At 37.7% G+C, this 20,685-nt stretch overlaps 3 protein-coding genes and 1 pseudogene across 5 annotated transcripts; 1 reads left to right on the top strand and 3 right to left on the bottom strand.

Annotated features, from left to right (window-relative positions):
- The first annotated feature begins 7,087 nt into the window (after window positions 1-7,087).
- Window positions 7,088-15,722, top strand: LOC136235951 (uncharacterized). 3 transcript variants are annotated; one of them, XM_066026061.1, is made up of 5 exons: window positions 7,088-7,306; window positions 7,384-8,137; window positions 9,783-9,949; window positions 10,630-10,854; window positions 15,532-15,722. In XM_066026061.1, exons 1-4 carry the CDS (start codon window positions 7,095-7,097, stop codon window positions 10,835-10,837), a joined length of 1,341 nt encoding a protein of 446 aa, XP_065882133.1. In that variant the 5' UTR covers window positions 7,088-7,094; the 3' UTR covers window positions 10,838-10,854; window positions 15,532-15,722. The 3 variants fall into 3 exon arrangements, with proteins under 3 accessions (XP_065882133.1, XP_065882132.1, XP_065882131.1); XM_066026060.1 differs by lacking the exon at window positions 15,532-15,722 and adding an exon at window positions 13,983-14,110; XM_066026059.1 differs by lacking the exon at window positions 15,532-15,722 and having other exon boundaries at window positions 10,630-11,122.
- LOC136235973 (NDR1/HIN1-like protein 6) lies at window positions 11,956-13,031 on the bottom strand. Its single transcript, XM_066026104.1, has 2 exons — window positions 13,021-13,031; window positions 11,956-12,541 (listed from the first exon to the last, which is right to left on the bottom strand). Exons 1-2 carry the CDS (start codon window positions 13,029-13,031, stop codon window positions 11,956-11,958), a joined length of 597 nt encoding a protein of 198 aa, XP_065882176.1.
- Window positions 13,533-14,855, bottom strand: LOC136235972 (NDR1/HIN1-like protein 6; annotated as a pseudogene).
- LOC136235952 (NDR1/HIN1-like protein 6) lies at window positions 15,081-15,874 on the bottom strand. The gene has a single exon (XM_066026062.1). The coding sequence runs from the start codon at window positions 15,870-15,872 to the stop codon at window positions 15,081-15,083; it is 792 nt and encodes a 263-aa protein (XP_065882134.1). The 5' UTR covers window positions 15,873-15,874.
- Window positions 15,875-20,685: the final 4,811 nt, after the last annotated feature.

Below are 20,685 nucleotides of genomic sequence, written 5' to 3'. Positions count from 1 at the left end.
AGAAAAATCTATATATATATATATATGTATATACTTTATTAAGTCTAATTAATTGAAAATAATATATAAACACATTAAATAAATATATGTACAAAGTATCTAAAAATAACTTAAAAACATATATTACATAATAATACATATATGTACCAAGGATTAAAAGCTTAAAAGTTGGGAAAGAGGGACAAAAACAGCATTTTTTACATTCCGGCAGATTTACCGACGGAAAATCCGTCGGTAAACAGCAATTCGTGACAGAAACGGAAAATTACAGCAGCACTCCAATTATTTCCAGATTTATTCAAAAGCTTTGAATTAAGTCTAATTCAATCGTTTTGGATTTCCGAACTACCAAAAATGGATCATAGTCTATAACGGAAGTTCCTAAAACGACGTTTTTATTTTAAAACGTTATTCGGAAATTCCTTTTTTTTAAAAGCTTATAATTACAACGTTTTCAATACCCGAACTACCTTTTAATCGGATCATGGTTCGTATTGGGATATCAAAACGAGGTTTTTTACTTCAAAACAAAACCGAACGTTTATCTAACAAGAGACGGGAATTAAATAAATGCGCTAATTAAATAAAACGTGATAAAATAAATGAATAACTAAATAAATAAAACTATAACATAAAAATAAATAGAAGAAGAATATAAATTAAATAAAATAAAAGAGTCTAGTCCTCGGATAATACCTTAAATTCGGTATCTGACAGTCGAAGCCGATTGATTCCACGAGTCGTGATTTTCCGTTTTTTGTATTTTTTTTAGTAAAAATTTAACTTTGAGAAATTCGGAATTTTTGAGAAAAAAAATATTTTTTCTAAAAAAACATCACTTTCTCTCTCTAAAAATGTCTAGAGTGAGAAAGGCTCCAAAAATCCTCCTCCTCCAAATGCATGGGGATCCGTGCCTTTTATAGGCAAACAGATCCCCGGCGGAATGGGCGACGCCCGAGTAAAATCGGGCGTCGCCCAAGAGGGTTGGGCGGCCGCCCAACCTTCGTTGGGCTATCGCCCAACATAGTTGGGCGATCGCCCAACAACAGTTGGGCGCGAGCCCAACCGCCGTTGGGCGTTCGCCCAACGATCGTTGGGCGCTCGCCCAACGGCCGCCGGGACGCGTCTAGGGCCGTCGAACGTGCACGTCCCGTGACCGTCGAGCGCGCGTCCCGCGCCGCCGAGCGCCCCCGCGCCGTGGCTGCCGGACGCGCGTTCCGCGCTGCCGGGCGTACACGCCCAGTGGCCGACGAGAGCGCGCCCAGCGCATCCGGGCCCGTGTGTTGTTCGGGCGCCGAGCGCGTGCCGTTCGCGGTTGGACTCGTGCGTCCGACGAACGCCGAGCGTGCACCTCGTGCTGTCGAGCGGGCGTCCGACTGTCGTCGAACGTGCGTTGGCTGCCGCTAGGCGCTTGCACCACGCCGCTGAGCACTCGCAAGCCATCCGATCGACAACAGCGACCCGTCGTAACTCTTCCTCCCTTATTATGTATTTATTATTTTTTGTTTTTTCAAAATTCCGGAATCAATCGCTTCAACCGTCTTGTTTCCAGGTTTTCGTCACAGGTCGTCCGACTCGGTGTCTACAATGAACATTGGACATTTTACCGCTGAAGGACGAATAAGCTTTGAATTTGGCGAAGGTGAGGAAGGATTCGACCTTTCGCTTCGTTGGTTTATGGAGAGACCGAAAGAAGCGAGGATTACATACTATCCCCAAGTTCGAGGCCAAGTAGCAATCCAGCGCCAGATCTAACCAGCCATTTGGGTGCAATTGGCTAACAGTGATGTCAAAATAGGCTAAGATATCCGCCATCATCTTGGGAAGAGGAAGCCGGAATCCTCTCTCTACATGACAACTATATACGGACAAATATCCAATCGGTGGACAGGTGGGTCACTGATGAGCGTCCGCCAACTGTGTTTCATAATTTTTAATCCATTGGAAGCGATTTGCCAGATCCGCGGCGTTCATACGAGACGAAGTGGACTCCGTACGTGGCATCTTTTTCTTATGTGGGGCTGAAGAAGAAGCCTCCATCCCGGAAAACCGCCTAGAGTCTATTGTCGGAGCAAAACAAGTAACGGAGACGGGAAGGTTCTGAATCCTACCTAAACGAGTTCGATTGCTATTACACGCCGGGTTACGCAACTCAGCTATGTCACCACTAACAGTGCCTTCGGAAGAATCGGAATTTTCCGATGAAGAAGAAGTCCAGCTAATCGTGGTTTCGGAGGAAGTGGTTAAATTAAAAAGTTCGAAAGTAGACACAGAAGATGAAGAGGGACTCCTAAACATTCAAAAAGCAAAACAAAAGATTCACTTACATGAAAATCGAAAGCTTTAAAAGACTCCGAACTCTGAACAAGCTCTGGGCAGGAAACTTGAAGAAAATTGGAAGGGAAATGCAAATGACGAAGAAAGAGAAAGAAAAGAAAGAAGAAGGCGTTTTCCCTTCCCTCGAGCGGCGCGCCTATGACACGTGTCACCTACCAATTGGCATCGAACAGAGTGATCATCAATGCAAGTCATCATGACGGTGCGCGAAGAAACTCAAAAGCCCTAAAGGACTTTAAAAGAACTTTAGGGGGGCTTCTGATAACATTGAGATATTATCCAAAGGACCAAAGGAGATATTCGCCCAAAACGGCCGTGTATTAATCACTTGATACCGGAGTGCTATGGCGTATCAAGCAAAGGAGATCGGATAGGCGGATCACCAATACTCCGCCACATGAGATCCATAGTCAAACCTATGAGGTGATCCGCCATAACTCCTCGATTCGCCCACTAAACAGTTGAGCCGATCCCACAATAAAGACCATTAATTGGCTATTAATAAGCTAACGGGCATGCTTAAAGGAAACTAGTAACCGCCATTAATGAGGCATTAATGGAGACTTTCTAGTTACTAAAGGTTACAACTTCATGACTATATATAGCTTGCATCTCAAGCTATCCAGGTACACATACACACAACCCTAGCAACCCTACTTTGTCAATTCAGTTTATTCTCTCCTTCCCCTTACTGACTTTGGCATCGGAGCTTCCCCCCATCGAACCCAACGACGCCCCCATAGGGACAGAAGCTGATCGGAAATTCTCCACAAGTCATCAATGTTCATGTTGCCTTTGAAGTTATACACATCGTGAAATGGAACGTTGCAAAGAAATATAGGGAGGTGGCACTGGAAATAGATATCAGTAAAGCATATGATAGAGTCGACTGGAATTATCTTAGGGTTGTTCTGCTTCGGCTAGGGTTCAACAACCGCTGGGTAAAGCTTCTCATGTCATGCGTCACTACGATCAGATACTCGGTAAAGGTTAATAATCACTTGGTGGCCCCCTTAGAACCGTAGAGGGGATTGAGATAAGGCGACCCATTGTCCCCTTATTTATTCCTCTTCTGTGTAGAAGGCTTGTCTGTATTATTACAGGATGTGGCGCATCAATGACTGATTAACGACTGTAGAGTTCGAAAAGGAGCTCCATCGGTCTCCCATTTACTTTTTGCAGATGATGTTTTTTTTATTTTTTAGGACCACTATTGCAGAGGCAAGAATTATGAAGCAACTACTTAGACTGTCTGAATCATCCTCAGGACAAGCTATCAGTTTTTCCAAACCAAGTATAATGTGTAGTAGCAATGTAGATAAGGATTTTTTCTCTGGAATATCTTTTATTGTTGGTGTATCCCTTCCTCTTAATACGGTCAGGTATCTAGGTCTCCCGTCGCTGATTGGCCGGAATAAGTGGGCTATCTTTCCTCACTTTAAGGATCGGCTATGGACCAAACTACACAGCTGGCGCAGTAAGAGCCTGTCAATGGCTGGGAAGGAGACTCTGATTTGAGCTGCATTACAGGTTATCCTGTCTTATTTTATGAGCATCTTTCTGCTACCAGTATCCACGGAGGATGAATTGAAACAGATGATGAATTCTAGTTGGGGAATAAAAAAATCAAGAGAACATAGCCTGAATTGGATGAGTTGGGATCATATTGGGATTGCTAAATAGTATGGAGGTTTGAATTTTCGGAATTTCACTACTTTCAATTTAGTAATGTTGGGTAAACAAGGTTGGTATCTCATGACCATACCAAATTATCTGGCCAGTCACATTAGCAAAGCCAAATATTACCCTAAAAGGGATTTTCTGAATGCCACATTGGGTCATTAACCTATTTACTTATGACGGAGTATCTGGAGTTCCCAACTATTACTGAAGGAGGGGTGTTGTTGAAACACCTTTCCACATGATTTTGATTTGACAAAATTATTTAAATAAATCTCCATGATAAAAATATTCCAACACAATTAAGTTCAATTGCTTTGATTTAATTGTACTAACGAGTTTGTTCAATGTTGAGTAAGTTGATTAATAAGAACAGGAACTAAATATCTATAAGAGAAAGCCAAAGTCAGCTGGTGCAAGTCACACAGCCAAAGCTGAGTTTAAATGCAACTCAGCTTTGAGAAAGAAAATGTCTTCTTCAGAAAAGCTTGAAGGCGAAGCCGCTGAGTCAAGCTGAGTAGTCATCAGGATAGCATCAATGATCCGTCAACTTGGAAGACAAAGTCTGTCCATTTTTCTGAAATGTTCAGAAGTCATAGAAATTTGTCTAGAAGACTTTTTTTCGAGAAAGAGTATGGACCATCTGACATCTACAAGAAGACAAACCTGGCGTCTAACGAAGACAGAAGACAGGATTGGCCTGCAGCACTGAGTGCTGACCAAGTGATGACAAAAGGTGGTCGTTTCCCCACAACGGCTATGTCGGGATGCAAATAATTGATGCCTCAGACATCACTATAAAAAGGCCACTTCAAACTTGATTCTACACACAGGAGACAGAAAGAAAATCTTCAAAGTCAATTCATTGAGAAAGTACAAAATAGAAGCTCTGCCTTAAGAAGAAAAAGCAAGCTCTTACACCCAACTCCTATTCTTGTGTAAAAGTCTAGAGTGACTGAGTCATCTAAAGTGTTCTTTGTTTTATCAAGAAAAATCTTTGTATCATTTGTAAAAGGTTAGGAAATTGAGGTTGAGTTACTCGGTTATAGTACTCAGTGGTAGAGAGAGGCTGAGTTACTCGGTTATAGTACTCAGTGTTAGAGATAGGATTGAGTAGAGGAATAGAGGAAGGTACTCTTGCATACTCAGTTGCTATTGTAAACGGTTTATGCTCTATCTTTAAAGAGCTCAGTAGAAGATTCAAAAAGCTCGGAAGGATTCCGGGGACTGGACGTAGGCGGTGAGGCCGAACCAGGATAAGTCTACTGAGTAACTTCTAACCCTTTTATCCTTTGATATATATATATATATATATATATATATATATATATATGTATTGCTTTCTAAATATTACTCAGTAAAACAACTTGTATACGCTGAGCTGAGTAATCTGAGTTCTGAGTTGGAAACTGACTTAAGTGTTGCTTCCTAACTCACGGTTGAAACAGCTCTAGTCAGCGGTCCTCTAAAGCTGTCGCATACCATACTTAGCGGTGCTGACCTAAAAACTGTGTTAGAATCTTAAACCTTAAAATAAGTCAGCATTATTATTTAAAAAGTTATAATAGTTCCTAATCCCCCCCCTTGGAACTAATTCTATCACGTTACACGGGACCAACAGGTATCAGTGGAAAATCGGGAATGGATTGAGTGTTAATGCTTGTCGTGAGCCGTGGCCCAGAGATGTTGATCAGAAACGACTTCAAATGCCTTGTATCGAGGGATTGGAGAATATGAAAGTGTGCTATTTATTCATTTCGTATACCACCAAATAAGATATGGAGCTGATAGAACACTATTTTGAGGATCGAGATGTTAGGGAGATCAGGTGTATTATGAGGTTCAGGAATGGAGGGGATTCGGATTGCTTGATATGAGACTATTTTATAATTTTTGGTGAATTATATTATATTTTCTTTTGGAGTTGTTTCAATGATGATGTTATTATTATTATTATTATTATTATTATTTACTCACTTCTAATTATTATTATTATTATTATTATTATATTTACTCACTTCTTTTTTTAACCAGAATTGCAACTTTATTAGATAGTAGGACGAGCGTCCTTACAAATAACATCTGCTAGCCATATAGGCAATACACTGAAAAGACTATCGTTAGCATTGGAATAAACTCGCCTAGCTATAACATGAGCGACCCTATTCGCTAAACGATTAATAAAACACAAATTAAAACGAGAATGCGAGTTGATGATATCCCTACAATCTTGAACAATCAAATCGAACTCCGAATTATCTTGTCTGTCAGAATTAATTTCATCAACAACTAATTTGGCATCTGATTCAAAGACAACATTTATGAAATGTTGGCTTGCAAGCCAACTCAAAGTCGTACGAACCGCAAGTACTTCGATGATCTTTGGTTCCTTTACAGCTTTAATTAAGCAACTGCTCCCAAACAAAAAACGACCCGTCTCGTCTCTTACAACCGCTCCCAATCCACAACTTCTGACTCCCGCAAAGCTCGCCCCATTTGTGTTGCATTTTACTGAACCAACCGGTGGCGGACTCCAAGTCGAAAGCGTGGCAATCACGGTCCGCAGGCGATGCGTAGTGGCCGCTGCAGGCCTCGCAGCTCCCTCACGATCAGACAGCGCAATACCAGCAAGCCTCTCACGATCCGCCCCATTTCTCGATTTGTCCAGCGCCGCAGCAGTAGTAGAACGCCTCATGGTTGCTCTTCCAACATCGGTCCCTCCCAAACCCACCGGATCTGTTCCTAGATTTGCAGAAAACGCAGAAGCAGCTCCAAGTGGCCCAGTGCGCTTACACATAGACGAGAATGCTTTCCCGTCCCTAGTGTCGTCAAGTACAATACGCCAGCTGATATCCGTTGGCCACCATTCTTCTAACCAAAACACTCGGTGTTCCGATATCGCTTTTAAACCGCAATAGATTCTAACTAATCTTTCCGATGGTGCAACTTCTAGCTCACTTTTTAAATTAGTATAATACATATATCTTACCCAAAAAAAAAAAAAAAAAAGTATAATACATATATTATGAATTTATATAATAATTTATTGAATAAAGTAAATATCCCAAAATCCATTGATGATGTTCCAAGTCCAATGCAGTTACCGAAGATCAGCAATGGAGGAAATACAAGAAGCAAGAAAGAGATGCGTACGAGTGATTGATAGAATACAGAGATTATCTGAACATACCAGACTCACCACTTCTTGCGCTCGCACTCTCCTCAAATTATCGCATTCCGAACTTCAATTTCTCTCTCGCTTTTCCTCCGTTCCACAACTACCGCTCAGGTACTGTTTTTTTTCCCCCAAAAATTTCTTCGACACATTTGCGATTCTGATCTATTTATCGATTTTTTCTTTTTCAGTAGCAACATCGGACACTTGGAAGCTGTAATTTGCTTTCTCGAGCAGACATTTGTGACTGGAGTTTCGCGGGTATGCAAGCCAATTCCTTTGCCGCAAGCAATTAGGGTTCATGTTGATATAGTCTGCATTCTTAATAAAAGCCCTGTTTGGATTATTGTATCTGATAGGAATCCTAAGTATCTTTCTTGGGATAATTGCTTAAAATTGAGAGTTGAAAGTGTTTTAGCTGCAGCTCGTTCTTCCCAAGTATTGAAACCTTCCTCCATTATTCTTTTCTTTTCTCGCGGACTTCAAGATTCTCTCGTTGAGAATCTTCGAGATGAATTTGGGGCTTTTCAGGTCGAATTGGAGTTTGATCTCTGTGTTGAATTGGAAAATGAGTGGATTAATGTTGTTGAAAAACCATATTCGGAATCAGTTCTCCTTGAGATTAAGGTTGAATGTACAAATAATGCTGTACTGAATTGGGATTATGCGTCTAGGAAAGAATCATTTATTGATTCTTTTGAGCTGGAGCTGAAAAATGAACATGAAGAAGTGAATTCAGATGATGCTTTTAGTTCTTTTGTATCAAAACTAAATTCAGTGCCAGTTACAGTTGAAAGTGATTGCCATCTTATAAATTTTGACACCACAGCTCTGGTTGCTCTAGTATCTGGTATAAGCAATGGTTGTGCAAATAAACTTCTGGCTGCCCCTGAGATTGAATTGAGGAAGCGGTTTAAGGGCAACTTTGATTTTGTAATTGCACAGGTGAGTTTATGCAAGTTACTTTTTTTTTTGTTGTTTTCTAATTCACACAAGGATTTTGAGAAGCTTTATTCATAATTTAGCAAAAACTCCAAAACTCTAAAATGTGGTTCCCTTGTTGCTCAATAGGAATAGCATGTAGATATTGTCCGTTTTGATTCAAATCCAATCAATTGGCCGCACGTCTTACCTATTGGACCGCATGACTTTAAAAGTCGTCTACGTTTCCATTTCTGACATGAGATTCATTTCATTCCCTATCCTTACAGGCCTACTAGCTTCTGCCTGGTTCTTCGTCCCGAACGAACATACCATTCATGGAGAGTTGGCTCTGGTCCAATAGCATATAGATATTAATAGCTTTGCCTCAAATCCAAGCTATTGGATCGCACAACTTTTAAACGTGTCTACATGTATTAGAAACACATTTACTAATAAAGCACGGTCATTCCCTCTCTATTTCTGATGTGGGATTAAGTTTGTTCCTGTCTCATTGCCATCCATTAGGGCCACTTCTCTCAGGTTTTCTACCATAGCACCACTCACTCGGGCCCGGTTCAGTACAGAGATATACGAGTTAAGAAGCCAAAATTATCTCTATATTGTTCTATGGACTCTCTTAAAGCTGAGCAATTGAGAACGCAAGGGAATACTAAATGGAGTCAGACATTGACTATGTTACCTCATCATTGAGTGCAAAGTTCCCTCCATAGTGGTGTCAAAGCAGTGCTTGTTCTATTCAGTAATGATTACTCCTAATTTGCTTATCATTGCTAGTCCTTTTGAAAGTTCTGAAAAATGAGTTCAGAACTCTATAAACATTTTGAGTTGTGGTCAATCCTTACATGCTCCCAGTTATAACTTGTATAGTTGTGACCAATTTCCATCTTAATAAGTTACGATACGAGACTCAGTGTGTTCACTTCTAAAGTGCGACTCTAGTGCACCAAACATTTCCAGCAATGATGACACAGATAATGTTGTAAACTAGTGGTGGTGTGCATAATACTGTTATACATTGTTCAAGAATAAGGCCGCTTGGACCGCCTAGGTGCTCAAAATTGAGAATCCATTTCGATTTTCGCCGCCTAGGCCCCTAGGCTTTCTTTTGCTGCCTCTAGGTTGCCTGGAAGCTGCCCAGGGGTTGCTGGGGTGGCGATCAAAACAAAAAATATATTTTTTTCATTATTATTTTGATTTATTATAATTCATTTTTGAACATTGTCGCATGGTTTTTGGTCAATTGTGTTTATTATTTTCGGATATTTTTGTTTAATTGCATTCTCTACTTATTTTCATGATATGGTTGAAGACTTTAAGGACACTATTTCATAGTTTTTGGTTAATTATATTACTTGTGGATATTATTTTTCACTTGTTTAGTTCTTTCAATGATATTGTTGTTGAAATGTTTTTTTCTTGACACGTTTTGAAGGATATATGTTACAAATATACTTGTTTTTCTATATTAAATCATTTTATATTATTATTTTTAGATAGTATAATACATATTTTAATTGCATTTATATAAGAAAATGCAAATCCGATTAATTCCCAAGGGCTCTGTCCGCCCTACTAGTGCCTAGTGTTTTTACAACCTTGCTGCTATACACACATTAATAAATCCTTTTATCAATGTATTTGCTAGGTGTTATCTGAAATTGAGAATCCAATGCATAAGGAACTGAGCGGTGCCATAGCCGGAAAAAGGGGGATAGTTTGTGAAAGTGTTGTTGCAGAGTTCAAAGAGTTGGCCTCCTTGTGTGGAGGACCTAACGAGAACTTAAGAGCTGATAAGATACTGAAACACCTCATGTAAGTTATTTGGTTTTTCTTTTTTCATATACTTGCAAATCTGGTGCAGATAAAAGGAAGCTTGGTACAGATTTTACAAAAAGTTAAAATATTGAGCTTGTATGGAGCTTCTTTGTTAATTACCTAGGAAGCACCGACACTCTTATACTCTGGACACCCTTGACAGTCCGGGGACACTTGGGGATACACACTTGACACTCCAGAATATCCGCTCTTCTTTTTCATTTTTTATATGGGGACACTTCAGGGACAAGGCTTCTGAGTTAATTAAGTAGAATATAGGATTTTTTTTAATAAGTTCACAAAAAAGAGGGGTTGATATCTAAAAGATGGGATAAGTCAAGCCATCTTTTTCAAATTTTCGGTAACGTATGGCTAAAATTGATCTTGCTTGAAAACGTTAGGGTTAAATTTGCAATATTTCATACTGTCTTTCTTCAAAAACTTTAGGTTAAAAATTGATTCTTATCACTATGGGTCCCGTGTCTCATTTTTTTAAAATGCCTTTTGCGGCATCCTGTACGATTACCCGATTACCCGTGTCGGTGGCCAATGGGAATGGATGGACGGGCGGAGTGTGCTAGTTAATTTTGTTGACTGAAATTTGGTCTTTCATTTTTGTCTCTATGATTGAATCATCTCTGCAATTTAGTTCACTAAATACTGAGAAACTGGAACAGGATTGTGCCCGATAATCCTTCAGAACGCATGATGTGTATCCCGACAACAAGAAAACTAGCAATGAAGAGCAAAGTGGCTTTTGGCACAGGTGATCGTTGGCGTGCTCCGACTTTAACAGCAAACATGGCATTTGTTAGAGCAGTTTCACAGACTGGAATGTCCCTCTTTACAATCGAGCACAGACCAAGAGCTTTAACTGGAGATTAGCAATTCTGATTTTTGAGGTAATTGCTAAAAACTAATGGACTAACAAAGGGTCAGTGGTGCACTTTTATGCTTGAACGATTTTATTGAGACAAATTGAAGTTGAGTGATCATTTTGAGACAACTATAGAAGTTTAGTGACTAACAGTGCATTTAACCTGACTAACAAATGACAAGTAGATGTGCATATTATATTGCAAAAACAGTTTTATATCAGAGTGCTCTAGTTTTTGAGATCTTTAACTATTGTACTTTGCACAATTTGTTATTTTAGTCCATTTGCTTCAATTTTGGCATGTTTGGTACTTTTACTTTGCACAATTTGTCATTTTAGTCCGTTTACTTCAATTATGGCACATTTGCACCCCTGCACTTTACATTTGCCCTATATTTTAATTTTTATAAAACTTAGCCCCCCCTGATTGACAATTCGAAAGGACACGTACTGAATACACGGTACACAATTTGAGGACATAGTTTGACAATTGAACAGGGCACATTCTCGCACGAAATGCTTCTTGAGCTAGAAGCATATACAACATAGGTCTATCTTAGCATGTGTTGAAACAACATTAATAAATGGAGTGGTCGGAGTTTGAACTCTTGACCACTTGTTCTAAGAAAATTCTGATACTATATCAAGTAACCATTTTACCTAAAAGCGTAAGCTGGTAGACAAGACCAAAAAATAGATTTTTATTATAATCTCTTAGAGTAATAAATGTATAAGTTACAAATTTAGTCCTATGGTTATTGGGAAGCACGAATTTATCCTCTATGTACAAAAAAGTGCAATATTAAGTCTAATGTTTACCAGACGGTGCAATTCAAGCGTGGTTGGATAGCAAGACTCTGAAGGTATAGGTAGTCAGAAAATGAAATTTCACATGGGAAAAAAATCCATTTTTCGTTAATGAGGCTTGATTGCACCGTGATAAACGTTAGACTTAAGATTGCATTGTTGTGGCTAAATCCGCTCTTTTTCAATAACCATAGGGCTTAAATTTGTACCTTCTCTCCAGTAATAAATAAATCATCCTTTAAAAAATGTAATAAAAGTTGTTTTAAAAAATAATACAAATAATGCAATATATATTGATAGAAAGAAAAAAAAAAAGAATTCATAACTTAAGTCTAAACTTGCAATTACTAGCTTTTATACTAATAAGATTATTAGTACTTAAACTATCCACAACTAACAAACAATCTCCCAAAATCCTAATCTTTCTTAGCTTCAATTTTCCAAGTTTAACAGCAACAGGTGCATCAATCTTAAGATCCAAAGGTATTCTCCCTGTTTGTTGTTGTTCTTGCAATGCTTTCATCAATATGTTTCCATATTGTGATTCACCACTTAAACTCACATCTAGCTTTGTTATATTCTCGTGACCTTGATAGAATTTCGGTATCGAACCCGCACATAGTTCGGTTTTCGTATACCACACACTCAATCTCCCTCCTTTCTCATAGTAGATTCCTATTTTCTTGTTTGGATTGTTTGCTGTGATCTTCACGTCGAATTTCGCGTAAAGTGTTGTGTCGAAATTGAGCCGCAGGTCGCTTATTTTCAAGCTGTCGACGGAGTATTTGGGGATTTTCGGTTGGAAAATGAGATAGAGAATACCGATAATAGCAGCGAGAATAAGTAGTAATATGAAAAGGATGCAGATTATTCTGCAAATGCACTTGCAGCAGTAGCAGACTATTCTGCAAATGATTTAATATAGAAAATATGTATATTTGTAATATATATCCTTAAAAACGTGTATATATTTCAACAACAATATCATTGAAACAAGTAAAAGATAATGTCCATAAATAATATAATTAACCGAAAACTATGAAACAATGTCCTTAAAGTCTTCAAACAAGTAGAGAACGCAATTAAACAAAAGTAACCGAAAATAATAAACATAATTCATCAAAAACCATACGACAATGTTCAAAAGTTAATTATAATTTATAATAAAACAAAAAATCAAAATAATAATGAAAGAACACTTTTTTTTTATCGCTTCCCAGGTGGCCCTTAGGCGGCTTCCAAAAGGCCTGTTGTGCGGAATTAACGAAAGATAAATAAACAAACAATCGAAACACAAATTTACATGGTTCACCAACGTTGTGTTGGCTAGTCGACGGGCAGAAGGAGAATAGTATTTATAATACTCAATCTAACCTAATCCGACTTGGAACCCATGACCTAATCCGACTTGGAACCCACGATGTCCCCGTTGCTTCCTGTCGTAGTGTGTTATATTGATTCAAGGCATTAGGACAAGGCCTCAAGGCGGATTCCAAGCGGGCTCGAGGCGGCCAGGAGGCCTAGGGAAAAACCGGACTCGATTTTGAGCGCCTATGCGGTCTAGGCAGCCTTGTCCTTGAACACTATGATTAAACAGAAAGACCGAGAAGTATAGTAGATAGAAACTAATACAATGCAATATATATTGATAAAAAGAAAATGGTAAATAATTTATTAGTCCCTCTATGTTTATCTAATACACTGTTTAGTCGTATTTTAATAATACCTTAATTAGTTCTTAACTTTCGTTTTATTAAACAGTTTAGTCCCTTGTAGAGGACTAAAAATAGAACAAAAATTAAGGACTAAACAATATATTATTAAAATACGACTGAACAATGTGTTCGGTAAAAATATAGAGACTAATAAATTATTTACTCGAAAGAAAAAAAGAATTCATAACTTAATTCTAAACTTGCAATTACTAGCTTTTATACTAATAAGATTATTAGTACTTAAACTATCCACCACTAACAAACAATCTCCCAAAATCCTAATCTTTCTTAGCTTCAATTTTCCAAGTTTAACAGCAACAGGTGCATCAATCTTAAGATCTAAAGGTATTCTCCCTGTTTGTTGTTGTTCTTGCAATGCTTTCATCAAAATGTTTCCATATTGTGATTCACCACTTAAACTCACATCTAGCTTTGTTATATTCTGGTGACCTTGATAGAATTTCGGTATCGAACCCGCACATAGTTCGGTTTTCGTATACCACACACTCAATCTCCCTCCTTTCTCATAGTAGATTCCTATTTTCTTGTTTGGATTGTTTGCTGTTATCTTCATGTCGAATTTCGCGTAAAGTGTCGTGTCGAAATTGAGCCGCAGGTCGCTTATTTCAAGGTGTTGACGGAGTATTTGGGGATTTTCGGTCGGAAAATGAGGTAGAGAATTCCGATAATCGCACCGAGAAGAACTAGTAATATGAAAAAGATGCAGATTATTCTGCAGATGCACTTGCAGCAGTAGCAGACTGTTCTGCAAATGTTTTAATATAGAAAATATGTATATTTGTAATATATATCCTTAAAAACGTGTATATATTTCAACAACAAAATCATTGAAACAAGTAAAAAATAATGTCCATAAATAATATAATTAACCGAAAACAATGAAACAATGTCCTTAAAGTCTTCAAACAAGTAGAGAACGCAATTAAACCAAACCGAAAATAATAAACCGATACGACAATGTTCAAAAGTGAATTATAATAAATAAAAAAAATCAGAATAATAATGAAAAGAACACATTTTTTTTTTATCGCTGCCCAGGTGGCCCTTAGGCGGCTTCCAAGAGGCCTCAAGCCGGCCAGGAGGCCTAGGGAAAAACCAGAACTGATTCTCGATTTTGAGTGCCTATGCGATCTAGGCAGCCGTGTTCTTAAATGTGAAGTATAAGATGTAGAAACTAATACAAATGAAAATGGTAAATAATTTATTAGTCCCTATAAAAGGGCGGCCCGGTGCACTACGCGTCCCCGCTAAGCGAGGGCCCGGGGAGGGGTCTCACCACAAGGGTGTACTGGGAGCAAATTTTTTTGGCAAGAGGCCGCTCCTAAGACTCGAACCCGTGACCTCTCAGTCACACGACAACAATGTTTACCGTTGCGCCAAGGCTCGCCCTCAATTTATTGGTCCCTATAATTTACCTAATACACTGTTTGTTTGTTTGTTTTTTTTTTGGTTACAATTACCTAATACACTGTTTAGTCCTCATATTTCAATAATGCATTATTTAGTCCATAACTTTTGTTGTATTCAACAGTTTAGTCCCTTAATTATTTAAATTATTAAACAGTTTAGCCCTCTACAAGGAACTAAACTGTTAAATAGAACTAAATAGACTAAACAATGTATTATTAAAATACGAGGACTAAACATTATGTTAGGTAAAAAATACAGGGACTAATAATAAATTGTTTACTCGAAAGAAAAAAAGAATTCATAACTTAATTCTAAACTTGCAATTACTAGCTTTTATACTAATTAGATTATTAGTACTTAAACTATCCACCACTAACAAACAATCTCCCAAAATCCTAATCTTTCTTAGCTTCAATTTTCCAAGTTTAACAGCAACAGGTGCATCAATTTTAAGATCCAAAGGTATTCTTCCTGTTTGTTGTTGTTCTTGCAATGCTTTCATCAATGTGTTTCCATATTGTGATTCACCACTTAAACTCACATCTAGCTTTGTTATATTCTCATGACCTTGATAGAATTTCGGTATCGAACCCGAACATAGTTCGGTTTTCGTATACCACACACTCAATCTCCCTCCTTTCTCATAGTAGATTCCTATCTTCTTGTTTGGATTGTTTGCTGTGATCTTCACGTCGAATTTCGCGTAAAGTGTCGTGTCGAAATTGAGCCGGAGGTCGCTTATTTTCAAGGTGTTGACGGAGTATTTGGGGATTTTCGGTTGGAAAATGAGGTAGAGAATACCGATAATCGCACCGAGAAGAACTAGTAGTATGAAAAGGATGCAGATTATTCTGCAGATGCACTTGCAGCAGCAGCTTGTTCTTGTTGCTCTTCTATCTATCTGAGGTGGTTCGGCTCGGATTACTCGATTAATACTGTTGTTGTTAGTATGTAAAAATGATTGCAGTGCGCGATGATGATGATGAGAGCTACGTTTTTCGGAAACCGATGAACCTCGGGGAACTAATGGTGATGTTTGTGGTGCTTCTATATCTACTCTCATTGGGTGAATTTTCTGGCTCTCTGTCATGTTTTTATGGTTTTTTTCTTCTTCAAATTAGAGTTTTGGGAATGTGATTTTGATGTTATATATAAGTAACAACATTTTATTTTTTAGGTCTTACTTTGCTCACCTATATTTATGCAGAATAATATTTATTGGGAGGTAGTTCAGCAAGAAAAGTTTTTTTTTTTTTCTTTTGGGTAGTTCATCTATATTTTCCTGTGTCCGTTTCACATACAAGAGTAAATGAACTTCTTTGTTTACAATTTTTTAGTTTTGGGGTGTTTGTTTTAGTTTTTTTTGGAGCAATATTTAGGGGTAAATTACACCTATGGCTACTGAACTTTACACTTTTCAACACCGGTGGTCACTCAACGCCTCAAAACGACCATTGACGGTCTCAAAATAAAAAAACTCGAAGAGTAAAGATATTTTAAGGAACTTTAATTCTTGAAAATTTTAATTTTGAGGTCATTTAGACATTGTTTGGTTGGGAGAGAGTGAATTTTTAGAGAGAGAAAGCTCCAAAAATGTGATTTTGGAAAATAAAAAATGTGGTTTCATGATAAATGTCGTTCTGAAAAACTTTAATTCTTGAATATTTTCATTTTGAGATTGTTAACAGTCATTTTGAGGAGTTAGTTAAAGTTAAGTGGCTACTGATGTTTTTTTTTCCGAAAAGAATACATTTAATAAGCCTCTATCGAGCAATCAAAGTTAAGTACAAATTGCAAAAAAGACGGAACAACATCAAAAAACATGGGACAAGAATAAGAACGAGGGGACTTCGCTAAAGAGTGAGCCACCCCGTCCGCTTGTCGCCTTACAAAACAAACAGAATAATTGTTGTTAAGAAGAAGAGAACGACAACATGACACCAACGAACCAAACTTCGATACATCGTCAGCTTTGGAGTTAATAGCATCGACCACAGATTTCGCATCCGACTCAAAAACCACCTGGCTAAATCCTTCTTCCGTCACCCATTTCAATGTCGAAAAAAGTGCCAACGCCTCACACTCTTGCATCGACGGTAATCCAATCACAGTTGCGGTTCTTGCTGCAACAAACCTTCCATCCTTGTCTCTTAAAACAATGTTCAATCCAACCTGCATGGTATCCCCAAAACAGGCTGCATCCACATTACATTTTAGACCCGAGGACGGCTTCCGCCACTGAACTTCAGACAGACCCACAGCTGCCCCAAAACACCACACCTTACAGCAGCTCTCGCCTTTCTTCAATCCCTCAAAACCTTGGCAGCCACAGTAATAGCCTCGAATGAGCTTTCCACTACATTCTGCCACAACTTTTTATTTCTGCTTCTCCATAAACTCCACAATATCATTAGGAATTTCTCCCCATTAATCCTGGATAAAACAGTCATAGCAGCAAAAATAAAATCCAAAAGACTATCAGCCGCTTTCGCCAAAGGTTGCAAAAGCAACAATAAACCCGCATCTCGCCAAACACTAACAGCAAAGGGACATAAAATGAGTAGGTGCGAAGCATCTTCAAGATCATTACCACATACAACACACCTATTCTCCGGGATCAATAATCATTTTCTACACAAATTAAAACGCAATGGCAAGCAATTTCTACCAAGACGCCAAACAAAAAATCTAACTTTGTACGAAATATTTGCCATCCAAATTTTATCCCAATCACCCATAACAATCAAATGATTATTCGGAGCCACCACCTCCGTTGCCAATGCGTAAGCACTCTTTACCGTATACAAACCCGACTTGCTTCCATTCCAAATTAGACTATCCAATGCAATTCCAACTCGAGGAGGGAGTTTCAGAATTTCCTTAACGTCTCTCTCTAAAAATAGCTCCCTTAACAACTCAACATCCCAGTCAGAAGTTCCATGAATAAACAAATCACTAACCTTCAACTCTTCAAGGGCATTAATGATTGGCGTTTCCACCTTCAACTTTCCTTTATCACGGAGCCAAGGATCATTCCAAACATTAATGGATTTTCCATCTCCAATCTTCCACCTAAAACCTTCATTTAGCAACAATTGAGAGCTCCAAAGACTCCTCCATACAAAACTCGGGGAATTACCCAAACGAGCTTGAAGAAAATCCCCACCAGGGAAATTTTTTGCTTTGAAAATTCTACTTACAAAAGAATTTGGGTTTGACAACATATGCCATCCATGCTTCCCCAACATTGCCAAATTGAAAGCCGTGAAATCACGAAAACCAAGTCCTCCATTAGTCTTTGGAATACATAGCTTCTCCCATCTCAACCAATTTAGACTACGTCCACCCTCCTTCTTCGAACCCCACCAAAAAGAGTTGAGCATCCTTTGTAACTCATCAGCAGTAGAAATAGGAAAAAGGGAAACATTCATATAATAACGGAATAGCTTGAGCAGCCGCCTTAATGAGCACAACCTTCCCCGCCTTTGACATTGTTTTACCCCTCCAAAGTTGTAATTTGTTCCACAGTTTATCCCGAAGATGAGCAAAAATAACCCTTTTTTTCCTACCCACCAAAGAAGGAAGTCCCAAATAACGCCTCGTATCAATAGGCTTATCCACCCCAAGTAAAGCCGAAACAGCCATATGAAGTTCAGAGGCAACATTGTTACTACACAGAAAGCCCGATTTTGAATAATTCACCTCCTGACCCGACGCCTCAGCATAATCTTCCAAAATTCTCTTCACAACCCTACACTCCCCAATTGATGCTCGAAAAAATAAGAGGGCATCATCTGCGAAAAGAAAATGAGTAATTGCCGGAGCCCCCCTCCCCACTCTACATCCATGAATTGTTCCCTTCCTTTCTTCCTCAGAAATTAAAGCCGTCAGCCCCTCAACACAAAAAAGAAATAGAAACGGAGATAAAGGATCCCCCTGACGAAGACCCCACTTTGGGGAAATGGGTCCCACCAACTGATCATTAACTCTAACTGAGTAACAAACCGTTGAAACACAAAGCATTATCAATTTAACCCATTGATTCGAAAAACCTAACTTTAACATGATTGCCTTCAAATAATTCCAGTCAACCCGATCATATGCTTTGCTAATGTCAATCTTCAAAGCGACATCACCCTGCTTTTTGTTAACATTTCTCCGCATACAATGAATGACCTCAAAAGCAATTAGAACATTATCTGTAATATTTCTTCCTTTAACAAAGGCCGACTGAGATTCAAAAATCAAGGAAGGGAGAAGCTTTTTGAGCCTGTTTGCCAACATTTTAGAGAAAATCTTATATAGGACATAGCTACCGATGTTAAAAAGTATAAAATTCAGTGATCATACTATTAAGAATTAAAGTTCAGTAGTTATAATATTAAAATAGAAATTCAGTGATGTAATTTATTCAGATTTTTTTTGGGTTTTGTTATATACCGCTCTCAAATTACTTACCACCGCCTTCTTTTAGACATTGTTGCTCTTTTCATTTTTCCATTCAAAAACTTAATATCCTCTCTCTCCCGAGTCAAAAATTGGATTTATGAAAAATGAATCCGAGAACGTCGAGGAAATCGAATAACTACCGTTCCTATTTACACTAATTGAAATTCGTCTCCAAAAATTAACCGATCCAATCAATATATATAAAAAAATTCATCCAAAATGTACTAAACGGGTGATTCATACCATTCTGCCTAGGCAGAAACGGATGATCCACCCATTTCTGCCTAGGCGGAAATGGGTGATCCACCCGTTTCTGCCATGGTAGAAACGGATGGACTACCCGTTTCTGCCTAGGCGGAATGGTGTGAATCACCCGTTTAGTACATTTTGGATGATTTTTTTTTCGAATCCGGAAATGGAACTTGTGTTTTCGATTCGATTTTCAAATAAAAATACTTATCCAGGGAATTATCAATCTTTTTCCTTTACCGTGTTTAAATTCCATGAATGTTGTTCGGGTTTTTTAATTTCGAAAAAATTTGAAAGAATTTCAGTTTTTGAGTTTAAAAAATGAAAAGGGTAAAAGTGTCCAAAAGTGGCGGCGATAAGTAATTTGGAGGCGGTATATAGCAATCTACTTTTTTGGGGTAGTTTTTCTATATTTTCTCGTGTCCATTTCACATACAAGAGTAGAAGAACTTCTTTGTATCAATTTAATTTCCAATTTTTTTAGTTTTATTTAGGGATGAAGTGTAAAAATGTTAACGTTGACAACTACTAGCAATTTTACCTTTAACGTCTAAAATAGTGCAATTGTACTTATAAAATTGATAGCAAAGAGAAAATTTATTCCTAACATTGGCAAATAGCAATAATTTATTAAATTGACTTTTCAGTCATGGTATCGTTCATTAATAACCTATCACAAACATATAAATTAATGTGAAAAATAATAATAAAATAAAATTATACTGTATTTTGTACGAGTTGGACAAGAAAAAATTATATATTTCTTTGAATTTAAAAATATTAATATTTAATTCTATTATTAAATAAAAAAAATATCGAATCATTTTTTAGAACCAAATAATATAATATGTCAGTGGAACAAAATTCGGTGTTTTATAATGATGCTTGAAATTGATTCAATTTACCAATATTAGGAGGTAAAATTGTAGCATTTTAGATCTTAGGGATAAAATTATCATTGTCAACATTAGTTGTATTTTTGCAATTAACGAATTTTTGCAATTAACGATCAATAAATTATTCTATGTAGTTATGATTCTTATTATCTCCTTTTATTTGTGTCATATTATCACTCATCAATAATATATCTAAATAACATGAGCATACGTAACAAAAATCAAAAACTTCAATTTTTTTTTATTGTGTGTAGTGTTCCAATTAATATATATATATTAAATTTTTTTCATGCGTATACGAATTGCTGG

Source organism: Euphorbia lathyris, chromosome 7 (genome assembly GCF_963576675.1).
Source record: "Euphorbia lathyris chromosome 7, ddEupLath1.1, whole genome shotgun sequence".
Classification (NCBI taxonomy): Eukaryota; Viridiplantae; Streptophyta; class Magnoliopsida; order Malpighiales; family Euphorbiaceae; genus Euphorbia; species Euphorbia lathyris.
This window is presented reverse-complemented; position numbering and strand designations above follow the sequence as displayed.

Coding starts and splice junctions, on each gene's coding strand:
- LOC136235951 (XM_066026061.1), top strand. CDS start 7,095: ATGATGTTCCAAGTCCAATGCAGTTACCGAAGATCAGCAATGGAGGAA. Junction 8,138..9,782: donor TTGATTTTGTAATTGCACAG/GTGAGTTTATGC, acceptor TGTATTTGCTAG/GTGTTATCTGAAATTGAGAA. Junction 9,950..10,629: donor AAGATACTGAAACACCTCAT/GTAAGTTATTTG, acceptor AAACTGGAACAG/GATTGTGCCCGATAATCCTT.
- LOC136235952 (XM_066026062.1), bottom strand. CDS start 15,872: ATGACAGAGAGCCAGAAAATTCACCCAATGAGAGTAGATATAGAAGCA.